General features: G+C 53.4%; 10 protein-coding genes and 2 non-coding genes across 12 annotated transcripts; 7 read left to right on the top strand and 5 right to left on the bottom strand.

Moving 5' to 3' along the window:
- Positions 1–261: 261 nt before the first annotated feature.
- On the top strand, positions 262–2367 carry VTJ04DRAFT_10819 (uncharacterized protein; the record flags this gene model as incomplete). The annotated part of the gene is made up of 1 exon (XM_069358599.1): positions 262–2367. The coding sequence occupies one exon, from the start codon at positions 262–264 to the stop codon at positions 2365–2367; it is 2106 nt and encodes a 701-aa protein (XP_069214147.1).
- A 373-nt stretch (positions 2368–2740) lies between these two features.
- On the top strand, positions 2741–3133 carry VTJ04DRAFT_10818 (uncharacterized protein; the record flags this gene model as incomplete). Its single annotated transcript, XM_069358598.1, has 2 exons — positions 2741–2894; positions 2988–3133. The coding sequence occupies 2 exons, from the start codon at positions 2741–2743 to the stop codon at positions 3131–3133; spliced, it is 300 nt and encodes a 99-aa protein (XP_069214146.1).
- A 701-nt stretch (positions 3134–3834) lies between these two features.
- Positions 3835–7584, top strand: VTJ04DRAFT_10817 (uncharacterized protein; the record flags this gene model as incomplete). Its single annotated transcript, XM_069358597.1, has 2 exons — positions 3835–6240; positions 6328–7584. The coding sequence occupies 2 exons, from the start codon at positions 3835–3837 to the stop codon at positions 7582–7584; spliced, it is 3663 nt and encodes a 1220-aa protein (XP_069214145.1).
- Positions 7585–7784: 200 nt separating this feature from the next.
- VTJ04DRAFT_10816 (uncharacterized protein) lies at positions 7785–8899 on the bottom strand (the record flags this gene model as incomplete). Its single annotated transcript, XM_069358596.1, has 2 exons — positions 7785–8069; positions 8129–8899. The coding sequence occupies 2 exons, from the start codon at positions 8897–8899 to the stop codon at positions 7785–7787; spliced, it is 1056 nt and encodes a 351-aa protein (XP_069214144.1).
- Positions 8900–10071: 1172 nt separating this feature from the next.
- VTJ04DRAFT_10815 (uncharacterized protein) lies at positions 10072–10330 on the bottom strand (the record flags this gene model as incomplete). The annotated part of the gene is made up of 2 exons (XM_069358595.1): positions 10072–10257; positions 10307–10330. The coding sequence occupies 2 exons, from the start codon at positions 10328–10330 to the stop codon at positions 10072–10074; spliced, it is 210 nt and encodes a 69-aa protein (XP_069214143.1).
- A 1476-nt stretch (positions 10331–11806) lies between these two features.
- VTJ04DRAFT_10814 (uncharacterized protein) lies at positions 11807–13165 on the bottom strand (the record flags this gene model as incomplete). Its single annotated transcript, XM_069358594.1, has 5 exons — positions 11807–11926; positions 11987–12079; positions 12185–12346; positions 12416–12640; positions 12845–13165. The coding sequence occupies 5 exons, from the start codon at positions 13163–13165 to the stop codon at positions 11807–11809; spliced, it is 921 nt and encodes a 306-aa protein (XP_069214142.1).
- Positions 13166–13955: 790 nt separating this feature from the next.
- Positions 13956–14047, bottom strand: VTJ04DRAFT_t155. Its single transcript has one exon. It is a non-coding gene; the product is annotated as a tRNA-Glu (tRNA).
- Positions 14048–14707: 660 nt separating this feature from the next.
- On the top strand, positions 14708–17440 carry VTJ04DRAFT_10813 (uncharacterized protein; the record flags this gene model as incomplete). Its single annotated transcript, XM_069358593.1, has 1 exon — positions 14708–17440. The coding sequence occupies one exon, from the start codon at positions 14708–14710 to the stop codon at positions 17438–17440; it is 2733 nt and encodes a 910-aa protein (XP_069214141.1).
- Positions 17441–17843: 403 nt separating this feature from the next.
- Positions 17844–17928, top strand: VTJ04DRAFT_t158. The gene has a single exon. It is a non-coding gene; the product is annotated as a tRNA-Lys (tRNA).
- Positions 17929–18215: 287 nt separating this feature from the next.
- Positions 18216–19387, bottom strand: VTJ04DRAFT_10812 (uncharacterized protein; the record flags this gene model as incomplete). The annotated part of the gene is made up of 3 exons (XM_069358592.1): positions 18216–18260; positions 18334–19164; positions 19220–19387. The coding sequence occupies 3 exons, from the start codon at positions 19385–19387 to the stop codon at positions 18216–18218; spliced, it is 1044 nt and encodes a 347-aa protein (XP_069214140.1).
- Positions 19388–20469: 1082 nt separating this feature from the next.
- On the top strand, positions 20470–20970 carry VTJ04DRAFT_10811 (uncharacterized protein; the record flags this gene model as incomplete). The annotated part of the gene is made up of 1 exon (XM_069358591.1): positions 20470–20970. One exon carries the CDS (start codon positions 20470–20472, stop codon positions 20968–20970), a length of 501 nt encoding a protein of 166 aa, XP_069214139.1.
- A 525-nt stretch (positions 20971–21495) lies between these two features.
- Positions 21496–23908, top strand: VTJ04DRAFT_10810 (uncharacterized protein; the record flags this gene model as incomplete). Its single annotated transcript, XM_069358590.1, has 6 exons — positions 21496–21541; positions 21751–22577; positions 22638–22769; positions 22832–22926; positions 23124–23490; positions 23852–23908. 6 exons carry the CDS (start codon positions 21496–21498, stop codon positions 23906–23908), a joined length of 1524 nt encoding a protein of 507 aa, XP_069214138.1.
- Positions 23909–23920: the final 12 nt, after the last annotated feature.

Below are 23920 nucleotides of genomic sequence, written 5' to 3'. Positions count from 1 at the left end.
GGGGCCACGTACCCACCTGCCTGATCTTGCCCCACACCAGGTGCCTGAAGGTAATTACCCTGCAGCCTTGGGATGGATCGGGCTGGCTTGGCTGCCTAGCTTGTACGTTTGCGCATCTACGATCCACTCCAAGATTCCTTCCCACCGCTTTGCTGTCCGCTGCCCTTCCTGAGAACCACATCAAGAGCATTGTTGATTGTGGAGAGCCAGGAGTCCCTCGTAGGTACGCATGGCCAGTCTTCGCCTTGGAGCACATTAGAGATGGACGCTTCTCCTCCCCCCTCCCACTTTGAAAGCCTTCCTCCTGAGGTTCTCCAAGGAATTTGCCACTACCTTTCTCCCCGCAGTTTGTGCAGTCTGTCCCTGGTGAATCGACTTTTCTGCAGAGTCACGGCCGCATACCGGTTCTCCCACATCCGGTTTGACATAGCCTTCAAGGAGTGTCTGGAAGAGGACATCGAAGAATTGACCGCTATTCTCAGCCGTGGTGACGAGGACCGGTTTCGTCATGTGCGGCGAGTCACCATTACTGGCGTCATGCTTGAAGCCATGGAATCCGACGAAGATGACTCAGAGATCGTTCCCAAGCTCTGGGCCAAGGACCCGGACGACGAAACCGACGATCTGACAGAAGCACTCGAACGCTTCTGTTCCGGTCAAAAGCTGGATGGTTACAGGGAAGTCCAGAACGATGCCTGGATGCCGCTCGCTGAGTTTCTTTCTCGACTTCCGGGCTTGACTGATCTGGTTTACACCTGCGTAAACGAGATTTCTGGGTGTATACTCCAGGCCCTGCACCAGCACCATCCACATTGCCGCTTGCACGTATCAGCGTTTGACCTGCGCGCCGGTCTCAAACTTGATCCCGAAAGCGGACCTGCCAGCATCGCTGAAGACGATGTCAGTCTCCTGACATCCCCATGTCTCTACGCCATCAACTTAGGCGTGCAGTTCGCTGGCTATGCTGAAGATGCCGTCTTGGAACTGCTCAAGGCTGGCCGGGGTTCACAACTGAAGCATATCCATATTCACAACGACTCGTTGGATGACCAGCACAACAACCCTTGGCCGGCCTTCTTCAAAGCCCAGGGCCAAGCCACCTCAGGCCCATCGCAACAGCAGCCAACGTCGTCAGCACCAGCCACTCCGCCGAAGCTTCAGCTGAAAACGCTCACAATCAATCCCATGTTCTACCCCCCTCGCCGACTCAAAACTTGGATGGCCCATGTCGACTTTTCTGCTCTTCGACGCTTCGAATACCATGGCAGTGTTGACGAGGGGCTTATGAACACGCTAATTGCCTTCGCTTTGAACGTTCCAACCAACGTCGTCCCAACGCTCTCTGCTAGCAACATCAACGACCTAGCCACACGTGAAGGGTCTAACGGAGGATTCCGCGCTCTGCGCTCATTTGGATTGACTCTTCATCCCCAGGCCGACCCCAACCACCTCCATGAGAGGTTCGATAAATTACTTGCGACGCTGCTTACCGTGTTGCCTCCCCTGCACCATCTCTCCCTGGAGGGCGTTTTTGGGCCCTGTGCTTGGGAAACGACGCTCTCCCGGCACGGTCCCACGCTCCGCAAACTTCACCTTCCAACTGGCTCCATGCGCCACTGGGTCGATGCCGACAAGATTCTCGCCATTGCGCGTGACTGCCCACACCTCGAAGACGCATGTCTGAGCATCCAGCGTTTCCGTGGCCGCCCCAAGGAAGTGGCGACATACCGGGCCATCGCTCACATCCGCAAGCTACGCCGCCTTAAAATCGTCTTTAACTGTTTGGCCGAGTACAAGGAGCACTTAATCAGTCCTCTGCGTCCCTATAGCCGTGGACCGAACGGCTCGGAGCTGAATTCGGCCGCCGTCAAAACAATCTGCAGAACACTCAAGAACTTTGCTGTGGACGCCGATCTCGCAAAGGCCATTTGGGACGTCATCACAACGGAATGGGCAAAAGTGTTCAAGGACCAGGGAAACTCACCGCTGAAAAGGCTTTTGGTCTATCCCCACGTGCCGTGGTCGGGTTGGTCGGGATGGGGAGTGTATGGCGAACTGGGCAACTGGGCTGAGTGGGTGGGCAGACGTTGGGTGTGCACAAGATTCAACGACGAATGGCTTGATTACGATTATTTGAAGACTGCGAGGGCTGAGTGTGTGCTATCCAAGTTGCGGAAAGCCATGGCAGATGGGGTTCTGGTGGAGGAGTCGCATGATCTCGACATGGAGTGGGATCCGGAAGATTTGGAACAGATCTTTGATGTCAATGGAAAAAGCGTGTGGAGCAAGGTCTGGCCATCGAAAGGAGGCGACTGGCGGGATGAATGGCATAGCTTCCCCCTTGATACAACGATACAAAGTGTGTGATTGTATCATGGCAGCTGAGATAAATGAGACCTGAAGATTGCCCGTGGGGGGGGGGGGGGGTTCGTATCAGTATTTCTGATTTCTTGGCATATATGTGACCTGTTCGCGAGACATAGGCGAGTGGTTCGTATGGGCTTAAACTCGTTAATAGCACTGTCCAGGGATGATGTGAGCCGCATTCTGACATCATCCAGCCACCTTGAAGATCATGTCGTCATGATACTCCATCAGAGCGAAGATCCCTTTGCCAATGTTTATTTAATGCCGGATGGTTGAGCAGCTAAAAGCGCATTTTAATGTCCTCATTCCTTACCTTTTTCACTCTTACATTAATCAATCCGTCCCATCAACCATTTACGCGTAGTTGACCAAAATGACATCCCAAGCTGGAGGTCAAGATATCCATGGTGGCGCCCGGTCCGACACAGGTATGGCTGGCTCGGTGCAAACCCCCGCCAACAAGAACGTTGGAAAGGACAAACCAGGCCTATTTGATGAACAGGGTGCGATTGGAAAACATTTTACTCGTGAGTCCCGCCCCGATTTTACGTTCTTATTCTCGGTCTCCATCAGGAGGAGGTGGGAGCAGCTCAGTCAACTTACATAATGGACAAACACAGCCGAGGGAGCCATTGGAGGAACAGCTCAGAATGTCGGCGGACCACTGGACAAGGAGGGGGCAATTGGCAAACAGTTCACTACGGAGGGGAGCATTGGAGGAAAGGTGCAAGAGATGATGGGTGGGACACAGAAGAAGTCAAACTGAGCTCCGAATGAACGTGTAGTTGTATGATAATTCGGTACTGGACCTATTGGACTCCTAGATATCGCCCTCACTCAGTCCCTGTGGTCGAGTCCAGGGCAAGCCTTCACTTGTAGCACGATCCTACAATGCAGTGATCAACGCCTACGGAAGCCCGCATCGCACCTTTTTTTCCCCTCCGTCTTAATCTCTCTTTGTTCATGTTTTTGCTTTTTTTTGGCTCTCTTTTCTTTTTTTTTTCCTTCTATTTTTTATACGGTTGAAAGGTCTGTCTTGAAAGTTCCGATGAACATGACGAACACGCTTTAATACTTGCAATCATTGCCCTACGGTTCTCCGTATTACTACAGTCGGCTCGGGGCTGGGATTGCGTTGAAAATTATTGGTGAAAACTGCCTCGTCAAAGTTTGTTTCACTTGAATAAGACCTACGAGTTTTGTCTTAACCAAATTCATTGTATGTTTAGCTTCTTTTAAAGGTGCTCCAGGAATGAAAATCCACGTTCATGCCGGAACCGGACGGGCCATCCCAAAACAAAGCAAGCATCTCCCCATTAAATTATTCAACAATGAATCGTTTTCCAACACCAATCGAGACGCCCAGTGAGAGGGGAGACATATTTCTCATGTCATCTCATCGATCGTTACAACATTAAACCGCGGCACCCAGACATTATTACACCGCATCGGCAGAACGTCACCAAAATGTCTGGGACAGGTCCGGCGCCCGGAGGGCCGTCTCAGAACAACAACGCTCCGCCTGACTCCCGGTTTACTGGGACACCGACCAAGTTCCGTGCACTCCATGTTGAACTCCTGACTCCAGTCCTTCGCGATCCAGACAACAGAAACTCGACATCCCATCAATGGCTCGACAACCACCCAAACGGCTTCTTGTTAATGCGCAACGTCAAACGCTGGGCTAAAATGGGCGAAACGATGTTGCTCCATCCTCTCGACGATACGGAGGAAATGGTCGTCGTCAAGTATATCCGGCAGAGACGGCAACGTGGCAGCAAAATCATCTATCCCGCGTCAATCAGGTTCTCGACGCTGGAGAGAGATAGATATGCCGAGGTGAGGCTTCCAGAGGAGCACTTCGCTAAACTATACGCATATGCGTTCCCGACCGAGAAACTCCCCCAGCCGGCATTGACCACATCGAGGACGGATACGTATGCTCTTTACTACCAACATTACAATGGTGGGAGTCTACGAAGCTTGCTTGAGATGTACGGGGACCCGGAGATTGGAGCCCCTGTGCCGGAGCCTTTCATCTGGCATGTGGCTGAGCAATTATCGCGCGCAGTCTTATACCTCCAGCGCGGAATACAGCCTGGGGAATTAGACGAGTGGCTTGACGAGATCGTTGCTCAAAGGAGAGGTGATAAAAGCTCTAACAAGAATGCGGACAACAATCCTGAGGAGATCGCCGACGATCTGATTGGCGATCCAATTCCACCAGATACATGGCAGCCCATCGTGCATCGAAGCATCACCCCGAAAAATATCCTTCTCCATTTCGATGACCCTAACGCAAATATTTGGGCTCCTTGGTTCCCTAAAATCGTGCTCAAAGGCCTGGAATCCGCCATTCAGCTTCTGCCGAGAGAAGAAGGAGACGAAGTGCTCCACGTCGACAACGAAGTCCCACCCGAAGCATGGCTGGATTCATGCGCGATTGGCAAGATCCTTCGGCGGCTGGCCATCAACCACAGTAACAACATCTACGAAAGCTCGCGCGGTCAGGTAGTCGGGGAATGGCATGGCCCGATCAAGACATGGCACCCGGCAACTCTCGTTGAAGAAGGGACATTTTCCAACACCGCCGAGGCCGCATACTCGAGCGAACTGATCGGGCTATTGGAGCAATTTGAAGTGGTTATCGACCGCAGCCTGACGGAGGACAACCCACCCAGGCAAGAGAGAGCATTTCCAACGACGCCGCCCCATGAGTTCCTGCTCAAGCAGGTCTTGCCCCTGGCAAGGCAAAAGATCGACGAGTTCAAAAACGGCAATATGCCTAGGGGGGAATCGACGCACTCCTGGGCTAGAGTGTCTTGGGTCCAGCCCGATCCACAGTTCGAATTCATGCCGTACTCCCCAATCGAAAAGCGGGAGGACCTGGCGTGGAAAGAGGTACTGCAGGAACTAAAAGCAGGTGATGGAAAAGAAAAGATGGCACTTTGGAGACGAGATAACCTGGTGAATGTGCCAGGGAGGTGGACAATGGTATGGTATGAGTACGGGGATGGGACCTATGCAGATGACATCGGTAATGAAGCCGACAATGGGCCAGATGATGATATGTGGGACTTCAATGATTACGCGCCCGATGACTGCTTTGTCGCAGACTTCTTTGGCTCTGACGAGGAGGAGCAAGACGACGACGACGACGGGGACGGGAACGAAGACGACAACGAATATGAGGGCGACAACGAAAACAGAAATGACGACAACGACAAGGGCAACAACAACGAGGGTAAGCGGAAGAATAAGAGACAAAAGAAAGGGAAAGATAAGGAAAAGGAGAAACAGGATGACCAGCAGTTGCCACCAGGCTTACAACAGTCACAGCCAGAGGAACAACAGGAGCATGAGGGTTTACAACAGCCACAAACACAGGAGCAACAGAAGCATGAGGGATTACAGCGACCAGAGCCAGAAGAGCAACAGGAGCATGAGGGACTAGCGACGCCTCAACTTGCAGAGGATCATGAAGGGTTACGTGCGCCAGATCACGACCTAGGGGACGAGCGTCAGGAGCAACAACCCCAAGGGGAGCAGGGGGAGGAACAGCAGCTGCAGAAGCAACAGCAAGAACTGATATCAGATGAGGAAATACAGAAACTGTTGGCGGAATTGCGACGGGAGCTACAACATGAACAGGCGCAGATGCAGGAAGGAGGAGAAGCAGAAGAAGGGGGGAAAGAGCAGGAGGATGAAGCGTCGACACGACATCGAAAGCAACTTATCGCGGTGTTGCTACAGCTGCTCCAGCGTGAAGGGCTACAGTTGCCACAGTCTCAAGGGCTAGAGCCTCCAGTGTCGGAAGGCTTACGTGCACCAGAGTCGCCACAGGGATTAATAAAGCCCGGGGAGTCACCAGAGGTACAGGAGGACATAGAGACGATGTTGCAGGGACTGGGGGCGCTACTGGAACTCATGAGGCAGCGCAGATATAAAATGGTTCCACAGAAGTTACAGAAGATGAAGCTGAGAGAACTGCAGAGGGTAGTAAATATGATATCGGAGCGAAAGGGGACAGCGGGGGAGGAAGAGGTAGGCCAAGGTGAGGAAGAGGAGCCGGAAGAGGGGGACGAACCATCAGACGCGCAACAGGCCGCAGGGAACATTCTCAAGCGGATAGTCACCGGATTAAAGAATCGACGAAAGCGACAAGCATTCCAGGAGTTACTACAAGGGTTATTGGAGAAGGAACATGAGGAAAAGGAAGTAGAACAGGAAAAGGAGGCAGAGCAAGAAAAGGATGGAACAGGCGAAACTCCCGGATTGACTGCCGTGACGGAAGAATACGGTGAGGGTCTCACAGCCAGCATGGCTGTTACGAGGAGCCAGACCCTGGCCAGCCGACCACAGAAGCGTCCAACAGAGGACCTCCAACCATCCCGCCCAAACAAGGTTCCGAAGAAGCAACCCGCCAAAGCCGCAAGCAAAACTCCGAAAAGGCAACCTGCCAGATGTGCAAAGCCCCGGCCCGAAGCCAACCCGTCCAAGGCGAGCATTGGTCCCGCAAAATCGGCCCACAAGAGGAAGAGCAACCCAACCAAGGCTAAAGTCACAGCGAAGAAGCCGCGGGCGGCCAAGTACCTGAGCCGCAAGCAACTGCAGAAAGAGTCATACGGGTCGAGCGAGGACTGGATCTCTGACGACGCCTCAGAGGGATGGTCAAGTGAGGAGTACAACAACGAGGGATCGACTGACAGTTCCAGCTCTTCCTCTACCAGCGGCAGCACGACCAGCGGAACGGACAGCATACCTCGATACATCCCATTCAACCCATCCGGAGGTTCGTCAAACGTGATTCAGGGCCCTCTAACGCGCCTACACAAACAAGTCAGGCAGCGGTCATCGAAAGCTAAGCGACCGGCCACATCATACAATGCCGACTCTACCCGCGGGACAGCGGCAGCATATCCTGGCGACGAGCTGCGGTTACGGAACGACCCAACATTGAACCAATATCAATCTACCAAGCGGGATGCGCTCCCGTTGCGAGTCCGGAGGGGTTTGTGGTCTAACTTGGATGTGGACACTGACATTACGCCAAGCGCGAGTGAAAGGGAGTGGGAGGTGATACTGGAGCCAAATTCTGCTGAGGAAGATGAATCGAGTACGTCCACTGGAGAGTTGAGTTACAGTGATTCCGGTGAGGAGGAAGAGGAAGAAGACAGTTTCGAATCTTCGTCGGAGGATCGTTCTTATTCTGTGTGAGTGGGAAGGACGAAGCCATGTGTGAACACAGGTGCACGTGTATGTTGCCTTTGTAACATCGGATTTCTGATAGATGAATTTGATGTCGTTGGGTATTCTGGGCGTGTAAAAGTAGCATCTTGAGAATCTTTCATTGCTCTCATGACTCAGTGAACTCCCCAAGCACATTCACCTTCACCAGAGATTGCCATTCCAGCCCTCTACGCATCCTTGATCTTCAGCACCGCCTTGCCAAAGTTCTTGCCCTGGAAGATACCCACCAATCCCTCCGCCGCATTGTCAATACCCTCCACAACATGCAGTTTGACCTTGACACTGCCTTCCGCGATCCACTGCGAAAGCCTCTCCTGGTGTTCCTGTGCATACTTATCCCAGAAGCCAGGGTCACCAACAATGAAGCCGCGGAAGGTGATGCGCTTGCTGACGATGAGGAAGATGTTCTTGATGCCATAACGCTCTTCCGGAGGAAGGTTGTACTGAGAAATCTGATCTTGGTGTTAGCATAATGGGTGTTCTCTGTTGACAACGAAGAAAGTGGACATACCATGCCGCAGGCGACGATTCTGCCAAAATTGTTCATGGCATCCAGCGCCGCCTCAAGCTGCTCGCCTCCAACGTTCTCGTAGTAAATGTCGATACCCTCCGGCGCCAGCCGCTGCAATGCCTCTCTGGGATTCTCTTTCTTGTAGTTGAACCCACCATCAAACCCGAGCTCCTTGACGATGAACTCCAACTTGTCATCGCTACCCACACTTCCAATGACCTTCAGACCCAACCTCTTTGCTATCTGACCAACAACCTGCCCGACCGCACCGGCAGCGCTGCTGATGAAGATGGTCTCACCCTCTTTGGGCTGGCCGATCTCAAACAGCGAACTCCACGCCGTCAACCCGGGCATGCCAAGGGGGCCGATGAACAGGCCCAAGTCCTTCAGGCCATGAGGGTTCTTCAACTTCCCGCGCAGAGTGGCCAGCTGCTCCTTGGTCACGGCGGCGTACTCTGCAGTTGGGAGCCTGCCCAGGATCAGGTCTCCCGGAGCGTAGTCGGGGGAATCAGACTTGAGGACGCGCGAGACAGTGTCGTTGGTTACGGCCTCATTCAACGTGTACGGCGGGGCGTAGGACTTGACGTCGGGGTCGCGCATGCGGCCGCGCTGGTAGGGGTCGAAAGAGGCCCAGAGAATCTCGACGGTGATACCGCCCGGCGGGGGAGGGGCGGAGGGGTCGAAGCCCCGGTCTTCGACCACGAGGTGTTCGCCGGGGACCGGGAGGCCGGTCGGGACCTTTTTGAAGATGAGGGTTTTGTTTTGGACCATGGTGATTGCTGGAGGGGTGGGTTGAGTTGGAATGAGGGGAGAATGGTTTGGGATTGTCGATGAAGAACCCCTCTGCATATGCGGTTCCCGAGGTTGGTATTTAATCTACGGTCGAGAAGCTACTTCTCCATAACACGGCCCTGGCCAATTGGTAATCCATGACTTGGCTTGTTCCTGTCCGCGGGGTAACTGGATTAACAATTCTGGAAGTGTGGGGGAGTCCAGGTGGATTGGAAACAAAGAGAACAATGGCGTTATCGGCCTCCATCCGAGGATGCTGAGAGCCGCCCCTTGTTGTTGGAATGCCGAGGATCTCCACTTTGCCATGGAGGAGAGTCCGTATTACTAAGCCCTTAGAGCCGAGGCAACTTAAATCCGACACCAGGCAAAAAGAGGGGCATTTTGTAAACCTGGAACTTCCCAATCATGACGCGCACAGTGTGTGATTTTGATTACTTTTTGGGATGGGAGGAACTAAGAGAGGGAGTTTGGTGTTGGTTCAACGAAGGCAATCCCTAATCCTTCCTGCCGTGATACGCCTTCGACTTACGGAGTAGAAAACTCAAAAAGAACGGAGTCAAGATTAAGATCGAAAACCAAATTTTGAGGCTAGGACGAGTTGCAGGATGCACGCTGCTGCATGCCATCGAAGTTGGCAATAACTACCAGGGACAGACACCCAGATATCCTCATTTTGGAATAAACAAAGTTTGGGTCAATGCCTTTTCAGTTTTCTTTCTGTCCTCTTTTCCTTTGTTTTCCCACTAGCCGTCTGGCTTGACCATGTTACGCCACAGTCCGGCCAAGGGTTCCAGACCGGGCGCGGTCGTCGATGAAACTGTGACGTCATCGCTCTTGCAGCATGGCTTGGCATTTTTCAGGGTCGATACGACGCCCGGAGATGACCATCCCACTGACTCAACGACCTCAACACCAGACAAAAACCAAAAAGACCAACATTCATTGCAAACCAACCACATTCTCTCAGCAAAATCTCGTTCCTACTCCCGACGGCGACTTGGCCATTCGGTATTGCAAGCGTTGTTTTTGCCAGAAACCCAAGTGTACTTCCCTCACTAGCACATCCTTTGCTGACGACTAATACAGCGTCACCAATGGTGGGCGGGTGATACCGACCCAACAGCCGCCCCAGGGCCCGGGGCAATGCCATATTATGATATGGGCACCTGACGAGGTGACCCGGGGTACCCGTCGACAGGCGGGACACCGCCAACAGCAGGGTGCCAGCCCGTGGGGGCGGCCATCGTTACCCTCGCTGAGATCTTTTTCGGATCAGGAATGATCGGTCCGACGAGCGTCCCTGATTCAGAGGCGACTCGTATTGAAGATTTCCGGCACTGCCGGACAGTCAAAGAGATGAAAGGGTCTCTCAGCAGCTCATTTGACCCCGGCCATACTTATGGGCCGCATTTGGGGCAGCGCAGGGGCCGACCGGCCTGATCAGCCGCGAGTTTCCGGTAGCGATGAGCTGTCTGGACGGCCAATTGAGCCGTTCAGTATTTCTTGGGCAGCGCAGAGCTGACCCGGTGGCCGGGGCATCTCAAGAGGATGACTCCGAGCAATATTTATCTGCGCAGTGGCAATGTCCCTGCGGGTGGCTGGATTGTGCCAGGGGCCCCAGTCAAATTTCCGGCATTTGACCGGATTGCCAGAGCATCGAGAGGATGGCTCTGAGCAGGATTCCCGGCAGCGAGACGCTGACCGGATGGCCAATTTGGCCTTGAGTTTTTGTGGCAGCATAGAGTCTGCCTGGAGCACTTGGTGTGCTCTCTGACGCAGAGTCAGATTCCCTGAGTGGTTGTGGCTACCAAGCCTCACCAGGGAGAGGGTGTTGAAGGTCGCAGTCGTAGAGACTGCCTTAAACCTCTACCCTTCAAAGTCTATGAGGGAATTACTCCTTGAGCTACAAGCCAGGGATCCTCAGACCCAAGTCTCCTTGTTTCGTCAGCGAAAGGCCGACGCAGAGACGGTATATCTGCCCAAGGCGTTTGGGTAGGTGTTTCTGATTACGGCCCTGAGAGCGGCCGGGGAGTGACCCGAGCTCACCTCTCTCCTGGGTTGTATCAGATGGCCGGACGATGTCAGGAAGATGTCTCCGAGCAAGTTACCGGCAGCCTTTTGCTTTAAAGGCTGACTGGTAGGCAGCGGATTTGTCGCTGCGGGCCACGGGGGCGTGACCTGGGCCTTTTCATAAAGATTGTGGGAGGCAGTTCGGCTTGGAGAAAGTTGGCGGCAAGAGTGGCTGGCTTGGGCGTGTTTCCGGGGCACGGCATTGGGTAAGGGAGGCAAAGGACACATGGTGGGATGAATGAGCGCGAACACACGGGGACGTCATATTTTAGGGGGATACGTGTCAGGATGTGATGGATTGGGCACGCTGAGGGGGTCATGGCATTGGAGATGGGAGGCAACCTGGACAAGGCAGCTGGTGGGCAGGATGGGCACAGATGGAACCTGGTGGTGAGGTGTATGGTGGGGAGAGGTGTGTCAGGGTCTGCTATGGGACCACGAAAGTATTGAAATCGAGGGAAGCCTCCTTTTGCCCCAATTTAGCGTTCCTTGCCGCATTCGGTGATAATTTCTTGGTTTAGTGCCAACTCCCAAGACCTACTCCTCCCATGTTCAACACTCGATGCTCTCCAACGACGCTGTGAGCCTACAACCTGTTCACGGCACGCTAGTCCCCGTCGCCTTTTAACAGGTGGGCCGCAGGTCCTGACCGCACGATGTGATATGTCTTTCTCTGATAAATCTAGGTAACTAGCCACCGCAGCTACACGCTCTCACTCTTATCTCTCTTACATGGCCTCATTTCAAACAGTCTGTGACCTTAACACTCCTCGATACTCAAGCTCTGAGCTATCCAATATACGTCATGGGATTGTCTTACTCCCTGTAGAGCTTCACTTGTTGCTCAGCAAAGCCAAGGAAGTTCCGGAGCCCATATCCCTTGTGCCAACCCTTGCCCTTCTCCCTAGCCTCCTTGATCTTCCAGAAGATGGAGCCCTGAAACGCTCGTCAGTTCATCGCCACGGGACGGTTGGGAGTGGTTGTGGCGCAACCTACATCATACGTTCGGCGCAGGTCCTCTTTCAAGACCCGACCATCCTCCTGCAGCAGCAGCCACGTAGTTCCGAACTCAAACACAGCTGCGAACCACTGTGAGGTAATGTTCTAATTAGCCAGAAAGTCGCAGACCTCTCATGAAGACAAGAGAATTAAATGATTTCATCAAGGCAAACTGTAAACGTGAACCGGACATACCCCGAACGGATCCGCCACGAGCCTGTTTCCGCGGATCATATCCCACAGCTCGCGACCGGAGAGCGACCCGGAATCACTCTTGTCCCACTTGGAGAACATGTCCTCGAACTTCTGCGGCACGAACCGACCCTCAAGGTCGTACACGCCCGTATCGGAGCCATGCTGAACACAAGGTTAGTCGACCATCCCTTGCTTGTTCCACGGGAAGAAAAGGCATGGATCAATTCGAACCTTGGCCTTGTGGATTCCTCCCACAAACACACGGAACAACGGGTCAGGCCAGAGAGAGAATGCAAGTCGAGTGGGGTACGAGAAGCTGCCGTGGATGATGAACACTGAGAGCAGCGATAACAGGATGTTGAAGCCGAGATCCCGGAATCCTCTATAGGTGTGCCACGGGTAAATCTCGCCGTCGCGATCACGGTCCCAGAAGAGGATGTGCTGTTGGAGAACGGTCTGGTTGGATCGAAGGCCCGTTAGCATCAGCCAGTCCGTCAACAAAGTTTGACGATTTGACTTGAAAGGGTATTTGACGCAGAAGAACATGACGTCATGGATATCATGACGGTTGCATGATCAAGTCGAGGACGCGAGTGAATATGTTGTTGAGAACAAATGGATGGACTACCACAAATATTTATCGAACCAGTGAAAACTTACCATGTCTCTCAGCCCGTCCTTCTTGGACTCTTTACTGCCCTCCGGTCTCTCGGCCGACACAGCCAAGTTGGCCCTCGCGATGGCAGGCTTGGGAACTTTCTCCCCGGCCCGGACAGCCTGCGGCCGTTCCGCGGTAATCGGGCAGTACGACACGGCCGTGGAAAAGCCGACGTCCGGGTCGTGGTACGTCACATCGCGGGCCGGCTCCGAGGGAGGAGGCGACGGCGGAAGACGGTTGGCATTGGACTTGCTCCCATTGCCGCTGCTAGCACTGCTGAGCCGGCGGGCAGCTTTGGCTTTGTTGCGGTGTGATTTACCCATGGCTCTTATCGTTGTTGACGACCAGGATGTGAGAGAAAATACGTTGGGGAAAGGGGAAAGTTGGCCCTGGGATTTGGAAATAAGCAGGAGAAATGGCCAATGGGTTCAACTTGAGTGATTTTGAACTGGCATCGAGAAATCAGCACATGCTGCCGTCTGATGTGTAAGAGGGGTTTCCGTCTTGACAGCGGATTCTGACGTCACGATGAGGGATTGCGACAGTTGTGTTACCTCCACAGATGTTGATGGGACCCCATCCATGGATGCTCAACCATCGAGGATAGACTGCGCAGACATGTTTGCTAGGTAATAATGTACACACTAACCGAGTACAACCGCCAAAACCATTAGGAATAAAGGGCCAGAATCAAATCAATTGATCCAGTCAACGTATTCTGTGTAGCAAAAGTTCCATGTAAGAGGAGAAGAAGCCAAGCCGCTGGTGGGCCGGAATCCCACAATAAATACACGCCTTCCAACCCATCCCTTCCTTCCCTGTAGACCATTATGTACTGTCGTCATGCCATAGCATCGGCTTCGTGTGCGAGGCCAAGACCATGATGTATGTGGTGTCTTTTGCTCAATCTTGTTTGACTGGGGGTTCAGTGTGGGGTTGGGGTTAGGGCTAGGGGCTATCCCAATGTGCGAACATCAAAAATGTCAATAAAAAAGGGAAAAGAACAACAGCCAACCGGGGAATAAGAAGAACATGAAAAATGTGTGATAAAAAGAAAATAGCGGAAGTTAGAACAATGGAATAAAGTCAAATAAAAAGGTAAAATGTATGTGACTCGGATACCGGGAGTCGAACCCGGGGCTGTTGAGGGAGCAGTCAATCCTGAGGATTGAGAGTCAACGATGTTACCGCTACACCATACCCGACTAATCAGATGTGGCTTCCGATTTTGGTTGTGGGGCAGCCCGATCCAGTCCTCTTTATTGGAAAGCTCTGGGATTCTTCATCAGGTCGTTGCTGACATGTAGGAACACCAGGACGGCGATGGATGATACAGCATAATTATACGACGTAGTAGCCACAATCCTTTTGGACACATTTAATCCTACCTGCCCTGGGGAATGTAGGATTGGGGAACTAGGTGTGGCGGAATCCGCCGGACTGGCATTTTGCACAACTGGAAGAGTACCATGCGAGGTATTTACCCGCGCTTGGTCATCAGATGTGCCAATCATCTCAAAGCTTTTCTCGATATAGGTTGACGAGAAGGAGGATGGAGGCAACCTAAGCTGGTGCAGAGTGAGTGCTTGCCCTACTCGTCTGGACACGCAAGTGCACCCGTGGATGCAACCTGGACTAGGATTGCAGAAAACAACAGCTCGCCTACTCCTCTCAATCACTCAGACAAACCGCGGAAAGAACATTTTGCGTGTTCCCAATCTCTAGGCGGTGGCTTTCCAGATCGCTTCTTCCCGGTAGCTCGGTCACTTCAGTATCTGTTTTGCGGTCGACATTAGCATGGTTGGTGACTTGTCTCTCAACTTATATTACCACCCTGAACATACTGCCTGATATTCTTCATCACAATGCTTACTCGGCGACTGACAGTCGCTCTGAGTCTGTTTTCCACCCTATGTCAAGCTACGCTACCTCTGGTCTCACGTCCTGGGGACACTGCAGCGATCCCTTCATGGGACCTCACGTCCTCTGCGCACGTGGCGAGCAACCTGAGTGCCCTCTCTCAAGTTGGAATCGACACAACCGCGTGGACCCATGTCCCGACTTCGAGGTGCACCCTCGTGGGATGTCTCATTGAGGCCGGCAAGCTCAGTGAGGGTCACTTGTTCTATTCGGACAACCTCCGCCAAGTCGACGCAAAGCAGTTCTCGGTTCCCTGGATCTACCGTCACGAGTTCACCCTTGAGCCTAGCCCTGGCAAGAACTTCTTTCTCCAAACGCACGGGATTTCGTCGCGGGCAGATATCTTCCTCAATGGGCACCAAATTGTCACAAAGGAGCACCAAGCCGGGTCGTACCATGGACGGACATACTGGATCACCGACTACGTCCGTGAACGAAACTCCCTTGTCGTCCAAGTCCATCCAACGGATTACTACCGGGACCTCGCTGTTGGATGGATCGACTGGAACCCCTGGCCGGCTGACAATGGCACCGGCATCTGGCGTGATATTGAGATTCGACAAACCGGAGATGTCCGCCTGGACCCGTTGCGGGTCATCACTGACGTTGGCAAAACTCTCGAAGCAGAGCCCGCAACGGTCACACTCCGAACGAAGATTCACAACATGGCGCGCCGATCTCTCCGAGTGACAGCAACCGCGACGGTGGTTCTGGAGTCGGGCGCCGGCGAGCCCATAGTCTGTACCAAGGAGCTCACTGTTCCCCCGGGGCCAGACTCTACAACGGACCTGACCATTGACGCCATCATCCCCAAACCTCGGATCTGGTGGCCGCGGCAATGGGGCAAGCAGCCTCTCTATAACGCAACTCTCACCGTTACCACCAACGCGGATTCGGACACAGCCTCAGACCGGGCATTCACAACATTCGGTCTTCGTTCCGTGCACCGCACCCTCAACCCCTTCAACGACACCACGTTTTGGATCAATTATCGCCCTTTCCAGGTCCTTGCCGCGGGCTACACTCCCAACATGTTTCTGCGCACGTCCCCGAGAGATTGGTCACGAACCCTCGCCTACTCTGCTGCCCTTGGCCTCAATACGATCCGTCTGGAGGGCAAACTTGAACACCCTGGCCTGTATGACCTCGCCGACCGTGCCGGTATCATGCTTCTCCCGGGATGGGAGTGCTGCGACAAGTGGGAAGCCTGGCCATACAATGACCACCAGCCTTCTGACGTCTTGAGAATTGGGAAGTGGTTGGACGCCGACTATTGGGATGCCAAAGGCAGCATGCTCCATGAAGCTTCCATGATGCAATCTCATCCGAGCGTGTTAGCGTTCCTGATTGGGAGCGACTTTGCGCCTGATGAGCATGCCACACGGGGTTATGTGGAGGCGTTCAAGGCGGTGGACTGGCAAGTGCCGGTGATCGCAGCGGCTGCCACGGGGCGGGGATACATCTCAAATGAGCTGACAGGGCCGTCGGGGATGAAAATGGATGGACCGTACGACTGGGTGCCGCCAACATACTGGTGGGATGGAAGGCCTGGGGCTGATGGTAGGCAGGGCAGGTTGGGGGCCGCGTTTGGGTTTGGCTCCGAACTTGGTGCAGGCGTGGGAACACCGGAGCTGTCGTCTCTGCAGACGTTTCTCACTGATAGGGAGATCCAGGAGCTCTGGAGAAATCCCAACAAAACCCTTTACCACATGTCTCGCGAGGGCTCCGAGTTCACGGCACGGACTATCTACAACGCAGCACTGTGGCGCCGGTGGGGAGCACCGAAGAGCCTGGACGACTATCTCATCAAGGCCCAGCTGATGGACTACGAAGCAACGAGGGCACAATTTGAGGCGTACGGTGCTATGTGGAATGGTCCCAGGCCTGCCACTGGTCTGGTCTACTGGATGCTCAACGCCGCATGGCCGTCGCTTCACTGGCAGCTCTACGACTACTACATGCGTCCGGCAGGGGCGTTCTTCGGGGCTCAAATGGCGACAAGGATCGAACATGTGGTTTTCGACTCTACCACACGGAATGTCTGGATCATCAACAGGTCCTTGGACCGGAGTGGCCGGCGTCGTGTCGAGGTGGATGTGCTGAGCAAACATGGCGAAATACTTCACACGGGTATCCTCAGAGCCGAGGCAGAGCCTAACAAGAGCATCCATGTTGGCTCGCTTGACCAGCCTGTGGCCAGAGCTCTGGAAAAGCAAGACGTGGTATTCCTTCGTTTGGCGTTGCGCGATGATGAAAGTAGGCGCCTGCTCAGCCGCAATGTGTACTGGGTCTCGAAAACGACCGATGTCTTGAACTGGAACCGGTCGGAATGGTTTTACACGCCGGTGAGCAGATACGCTGATTTCACCGCGCTGAACGCCCTCTCACCTGCCCGTGTGGTGGTGACGGCAGCGAGGGATGTGGACGCTGACGGAGAATTTGTTGAGGTGAGGCTCGAGGCAAAGACAAAAGTCCCGGCCTTTTTCATCAATGTCAGGGTGCTGGATAGGGACGGGAATGAGGTACTCCCGGTGACATGGAGTGAGAATTACGTGACTCTTTGGCCGGAGGAGGTCATTGTGCTGAAAGCCAGGCGGGCGGCGGATGAACCATGGGATCCGAAGGAGGTGACGGTGATGGGGAAAAATGTGGAGTTCCAACGAGTGAAACTTGCTTGAAGCTTGGAATAACTCCTCTTGACCATGAGGTAGAGAGCTTGGGCCTGCTAGGAATGGGAGATCGTACATGAAGAGTGAGATCAGGAATGGGAACGAAGCGCCGAGTGGGAATATTAGCTGCACAACAACACCTTTGATAGCTGGAGCACAGGATCTTGCGTGTACTCAACCATTGTTTGCCATCCGTATGGATTCTTTCGCTTTGCAATTTTGGTCTCTTCTTCGAGCCATCCATCCAGCACAGAAAGGCAGCTTCGGCCTAGGACTTTCTCGTGGAAAGACGGTTTGACGTCACAGACGGGCTGTCAACAGCTGGCGTCAACTGGCAAATCTGGCACCCCTCCGCCCCGGGGCATAAGTAGCCCTACTCCGGTCGCCCGTCTCAACAAACAGGACTAGCCAGGCCCGGCTAGCTCAATCGGTAGAGCGTGAGACTCTTAAAAGAGGTCACAATCTCAAGGTTGCGGGTTCGACCCCCGCGTCGGGCTCAATTCCCGGCAGCGATGCCTTTTTTCTTTCTTGTTTTCGGGTCTCTTTTCCAATGCCGTTTCTCTTCGTTGCTTCTTTGTTTTATTTTTATTTTTTATTCTTATGTCATAATTATATGCCGGTGTTGCGCGGGGGCATGTGAAAGAATAATTAAGGTCTTTCCTCAACGCTTGTCCGGCTTACCTTCATCACGAAGAACAGGAGTCAAGATTATAATGCAGCAATCCCGAGTTCTTGATTATTGCCTGGCTATCAACCCTATCGATAATTCCGTCACAGACATTTTTTAGTCAATCTTGATCCCGATCTTGCCAAGGTGTTTGGCCGATGCCTGAGCACTTGTCAGTGATGTCACTCTTTCCAAGCCTCACACACCACCCAAGGCTCAAACAAACGGGACTTACCATGTACTCATATGCCTCTTTCACTTCGTCCAAGGTGAAGACCCTATTGTCGAGGACCGGCTTGATCTCATGCTTCTCCATGAACTCCACCATCTCCTCCAGCTGCTCCCTCGAACCAACATAAATTCCCCGAATGGTGCACACCCTGGACAGCACCTCCATGATGTTGTCCTTCGGGTTCACTCCGGTCAGCAACCCGATCACCGAAATCACACCTTCCATCCTCACCGCCGCCAGGCTCTGCGTCATGGTTCCCTGCCCGCCAACCTCGATCACGTTGTCCACCCCTTCCCCGCCGGGGGAGAGCTTCTTTGCCGTCTCTCCCCAATTGGGATCCTTCTGGTAGTTGATGACATGGTCCGCGCCGAGCTTCTTCAGCAGCTCCTCCTTTTCTTTGGTCGAAGTCGTCGCTATCACCGTAGCCCCAGTGGCCTTTGCAAACTGCAGCGCGAAGAGACTCACGCCGCCCGTTCCCTGCACCAGCACTGTCTCATCCTTCTGCAACCTCTTCAAGCCAAAGAGCGCGTTCCAGCTCGTCAGCGCCGCACACGTGAGCGTGGCCGCTTCAACGAAGTCAAGGTGCTTGGGCATGCGCGCTAAGCCCTCCTGGTCTAGAGCACCATATTGTCTCAACGTGCCGTCGATGCAGCCACCAAGGCCGGTTTTGCTAGCTTCTGGAGTGATGGGATTGCGGATGTGGCCCTGGTTGAACAGGGTAACGACTTTGTCACCGGGCTTCCACTTGGTCACCTTGGCGCCCACGGCCACGACTTCACCTGCGCCATCGGACCCAGCAACGACTGGGAGATTGAGAGGGAAGGGGTATTTGCTCTGTTTGTGGATGTTAGGAGGCAGGTGAAGCTTCCGGAGAGCTATGGACACTTACCCTGGGGATGAGCAAATCGCGGAAGTTGAGGGACGCCCCGCGGAATCGCACAAGGACATCATTGTCTCCAGGCTTTGGGACGGGGGCAGAGGGCTGGAACACAAGGGTTTCAAACTCCTTGCCTTCGCCTTGGATAACCCATTGCTTCTGCGTTGTTGGAATCGACATGTTGATAGGACAGCCAAGAAAGGGTTGTTGAATTGAGAACACGAACAGCTACCAGTTTTAAGTAGCAAGACGAGAGGGTTGAAAACCTAACAGAAACAACCTGACATAGCTTGGAGGCAGAGGGCGAGGTGGAACCAGGAGCATTAGGTTCCACTTATACCCGTTGAGAACTCACCCTGGTAGAAGTCCACATAGAACGTCATCGAAGTGTTCATCGGTTCATCGATGGAGACAGTGTGGGCCGACATGACAAATCCCATGATCCGGCCTTAAGTAGGTATCTGAGACAGCAAAAACGAATCCGTTGGTGCTGCCATAGTCAGTGCACCTTATATAGCGCCTTTGCTTGTCACAGTATCCGTTACGTATGTGATATCACCACTGTTTCTAGATAAATCTGGAATTTTTGATAAATTGCTCTAGACAGTAACTCATAGAAACTCTCAATGACGATTGTGAAGATTCCACGTTGGTTGGCGAAGCAAGGCTTAGCTCTGCGCCGTGCTACGATCGTTGAAGAACTACGCTACGTTTAACAGTTTTACGTACTTTAGAAAAGCGAAGAACAGAGGAAAAATAAAAAAGGAAAAGGAAAAGGAAAAGGAAAAGGAAAAGGAAAAGAAAAAGAAAAAGAAAAAGAAAAAGAAAAAGAAAAAGAAAACAAACAGTTAAACACTGCTTAACAAGGATCAGGGGTATCTGCATCTAGTACTGGTGGTCTATGTAAATACCATACAGCCGTGATAATGTGAAGATCTTTGCTTATCTACGTTGCAGCTTTGGGGGTGGCCAGAGATGTCATTGTTACGCAGGTCATCCTCATCGAGCAGGAAGCAATAGTCGACGAAAAAGCTATAGTCGGGCATCAAACCAGGTTCGAGTAGGTCATGTTTGTCATCGAGCTCCTTGTGGTTATGTCCATGGTAGTCGTGCTCGTAGCACCTCATCATCACCCGGTCATTCGCACGGTGAAGAAGCGATCCATCCGGTGTCGTGCCACAGACATGGCGCCAAGAATTGAGGCTGCCCTGGACTTGGCTCTACGCTTGGTCCAAAGGAGGCCTCAACCTCGCCAGATACCAATGTTGTCCCCATACGCCGGTAACGTCGACGTCATCGTCAGGAAGAGGAAGACGCTCAAGTACCCTGACCTTTTAGGCATGGCCCCAGCGGCGACAGTCGATTCGTTCCAAGGACAAGAGAACGACAACATCATCATCGTTATGGGCACCCGTTTTACAACTGACACCCACCGCCTTAATGTCCTGTTGACTCGACACAGGGCTGCGCTGGCGGTGATGGGCCATATCCACATCTTTGGGCCGCCTGGTAGCAATGGAGAGGTCGCTCAGCCCAGTCAGAGCAAGTCCCGGAGGGAAAGGTTGTGGGTAATGACCGAGGAGGGTAAGGGGCATTGGCTAACTGCTCCCATGTTGGTTCATGTATACACCAACATGATTGAGAACAAGCGCGGCCAGATCGTCGATCTGGCAAGTCTGGGTCTGCTGCTGTCCCGGCTCCACCCGCAGATGATGCCGGGGCTGTTGATGCGGGTGGTGCCGCCCCAGGCCGTTGTGGGATGAAGGGGCGCGGGGCAGGACTGAGCTGTTACGTAGGTGTTTAGTGATTACCAATAGTAACTTTCTAATACCTATATTCAGTCTGTAACCTTGTCACTCGTAATAAACCATCAAAACCTCCACATGGAATTCGGGTTATGGATAGGTACGTGGATTTTGCGCCAGGGCATTGTACATACTTCATACCTGCAGACATTCATCCAACGCATTTTGTCATCCACAGCCCCTGCCTCAAGCCACAAATGCATGTCAGCAGAGCTCTCTGGGTCACATCGCACACCCCTCTTTAATAGGCAGCCAAGAACTCAGGTCCCATATTAGTGTCGGAAATCCGACATCATGACTTTTCTCATCGTCGCCCGTTCTATTGCAGCTCCGTCCATCCTTTGTCTCAAAGCAACATACACCACCACACCACTTCGCTGATTCGGCAAACACACCTCCGAAAGCTCGCTCTATCAGTACGCCGGGTACATTTGTTAACCAAAATCACGGCGATCTGGTTGATCTCGCTTAACAGCCTGCATCATGAACGGACTCAGTTGTGGGTGCTGCAACAAACCGTTCACATCAGGTATGTTGGGTCGCCCCGGAAATAGCGATCCTGGGGTGCAGCATGGAGTACCGCATTTCCGTCCAAGTGCCTGGGCGTCTCAGGTGGCGAGCGTCACTCCTGTAGAAGATCATCACTCAATCCTGTGGCTCTGAGGCTGTGAGCGCCTTGTATTATGATGTCCAGGCGAGACTAACTTGCAATTCCTAACCCAATTCCACTCCCACCAGTTCAAGCTCTGGAACGCCATCGGCTCCGCTGCCGCTTGCGCCCTCGATCTCGCAAGAAGGCCTGCTCAGAATGCTCACGCTCCAAAGTGCGCTGCGACCAAGCCATGCCGGTTTGTTCACGCTGTGTCGTCCACGCCCTACCGTGCTCCTATCCGCCTGGTGTGACGGCCGCAGCCGTCGCGGGAAGCGCCGCCACACCTGGCATGAATGCGACTGATCCGGTGGATGTCCTCTCACAGCAGCAGCTAGCCGGATCGGATTCGGGTTCGGTATCCCGGCAGGCCTTCTTTCCTTTGACCCCTCTGAGTTGGGCTTCAGTGCAGCAAAATCAGCAGATGAACCTTTCAGATACCAGCCTCTCGTTTCATGGGCAACCGTGGATCCACGAAACTGGCTCCAGCTGGCCGTATCAGCCTGTCCCCACATCTGCAGCTGATGCCGGTGAGGAGTCTACTACCTCCTCAAGCTCCGTTGACACCTCCTGGAAACCTAGCCCACCCTCAAGCCACTCAACACCGCAGCACGACCAGCCAGACTCAACCACAGATGCCTTCCAGAAACTCTCAATTTACATTAGCTCCCGCTGGGCCAGTGCGGAACAGGGCCTCGACTTCATGGACCGTCTTCTGAAAGAGCAAGTCCAAGGATTTGCCACTGGTCAGCGCCGGCCATACTTTATTCATCCAGTACACTGGACCTCGACGGGCCGCCCGCTGGCCCTCATTGAGGCAACGGTTGTTGCTCAGCTGTACTTGACACGGACCCCGCAGTCGGACCCATTGCTCCTGAGAGCGATTGATACCCAACTGACCCAGATTCAGAGGAGTGTGAGTAACCATCGACGGGGTGTCTCTCAGCCAGTGAGGCTGCAGCTAACGAGAAGGCAGTTGGCTACGCATAATAGTGCAGATGATGTCGCGACGCTGCAGGTCGCCATTCTGTATGCCAGCATGCGGATTTATCGCGCTGGGCCAACCGCCGCGGAATTGATTGGGAGGATTCCCAACAGACTGATGATGGTATGATGATCCATGTACAACTTGGCATTAGGACACCTCAAAGAGCTGACCCATTGTAATAGCATGTTCTGAGCAAAAATGTGGACTACATGAAGTTGATGTCGAACCCGACACCGGACGACTGGGAACGGTGGATTCAACTTGAGAGTTTGAGGAGGTGAGTGCTACGCATGCGATATTACAGAAATATCGTCTGCCATTCTCGTTGCCCTCCTTCGCTTTTTTGTTCTTTTTCTACTTTCTACTTTCTTCTTATTTTCCCCTTTTAGTGTTTTTACTTCTGTTTGGTTGTAATCTCTTCGCCGCCCGGATTAACGTCCCATTTCACTCCGAACTATTACTTAACATAGCCAGGTGTTTCTTTACAACCCATGCCCTCGATTACGTCTCCCACACGCGACAATCCCAAGCCAACGTCCTCTGCGCCTTCTACGCCGACGGCCCCTTGCCCTGCCCACGCGACGTATGGGAGGCGCCGAATGCGGAGGTCTGGGCTTCGAGATACCGCGCCTGGCAAGAGCGCAGTGGTGCGTGGATCCCGTGCTCTGATGGAACACCGCCACTTCAGCCGCGGGATATGTTCTACTGGGTTCACGGGCGGACAACGGGTAGAGAAGACAAGTTGTTGGCGTGGTTCCAGATTGCAGAGCAAGGCCTGGCGAGGCTGGTGTTTGAGTGTAGCAGAGCACAGGCTTGGACAGAGGCGGCAGAGGCGATGATGGTTAGTGGTGGTGTTGGGTTGGGAGGGTTGGGTTTTTGAACGGTGGCACAACACGAAGGAGGGATTGTTACCGATTGGATGGGACGGTAGTTTTTTTCAGCGTGGTTAGGTAATCTAAGTATTAACACCTCTGACTAAACCTATGGTGGACGACTTACATTCATCGCCAGACCTATCTCATAGGATCGGCGGTCACCTGCGGGTAGGGGAAGCCCGGCCAGGCGGATATAGATGTACTGGTAACCAGAAGCCCCGTGACAAACTGACCCTCTTGTTGGTCCTCTGTATCCGGGATCAAGCTGACGAGACTTGAGCTCTTCTTCATTCTTCGAAGCCGAACCGGCCAGCGGCCGTTAAATAGAACGAGAAGAAAATGCTGGCCTTGACGGCCGCGGGCCGGTTCGGCTTCGAAGAATGAAGAGCTCAAGTC

This window comes from Mycothermus thermophilus (assembly GCF_041956435.1).
Source record: "Mycothermus thermophilus strain CBS 625.91 unplaced genomic scaffold VTJ04scaffold_8, whole genome shotgun sequence".
In the NCBI taxonomy this organism is placed as follows: domain Eukaryota; kingdom Fungi; phylum Ascomycota; class Sordariomycetes; order Sordariales; family Chaetomiaceae; genus Mycothermus; species Mycothermus thermophilus.
The sequence above is the reverse complement of the archived record's forward strand: the minus strand, read 5'-3'. Positions and strand labels throughout refer to the sequence as shown.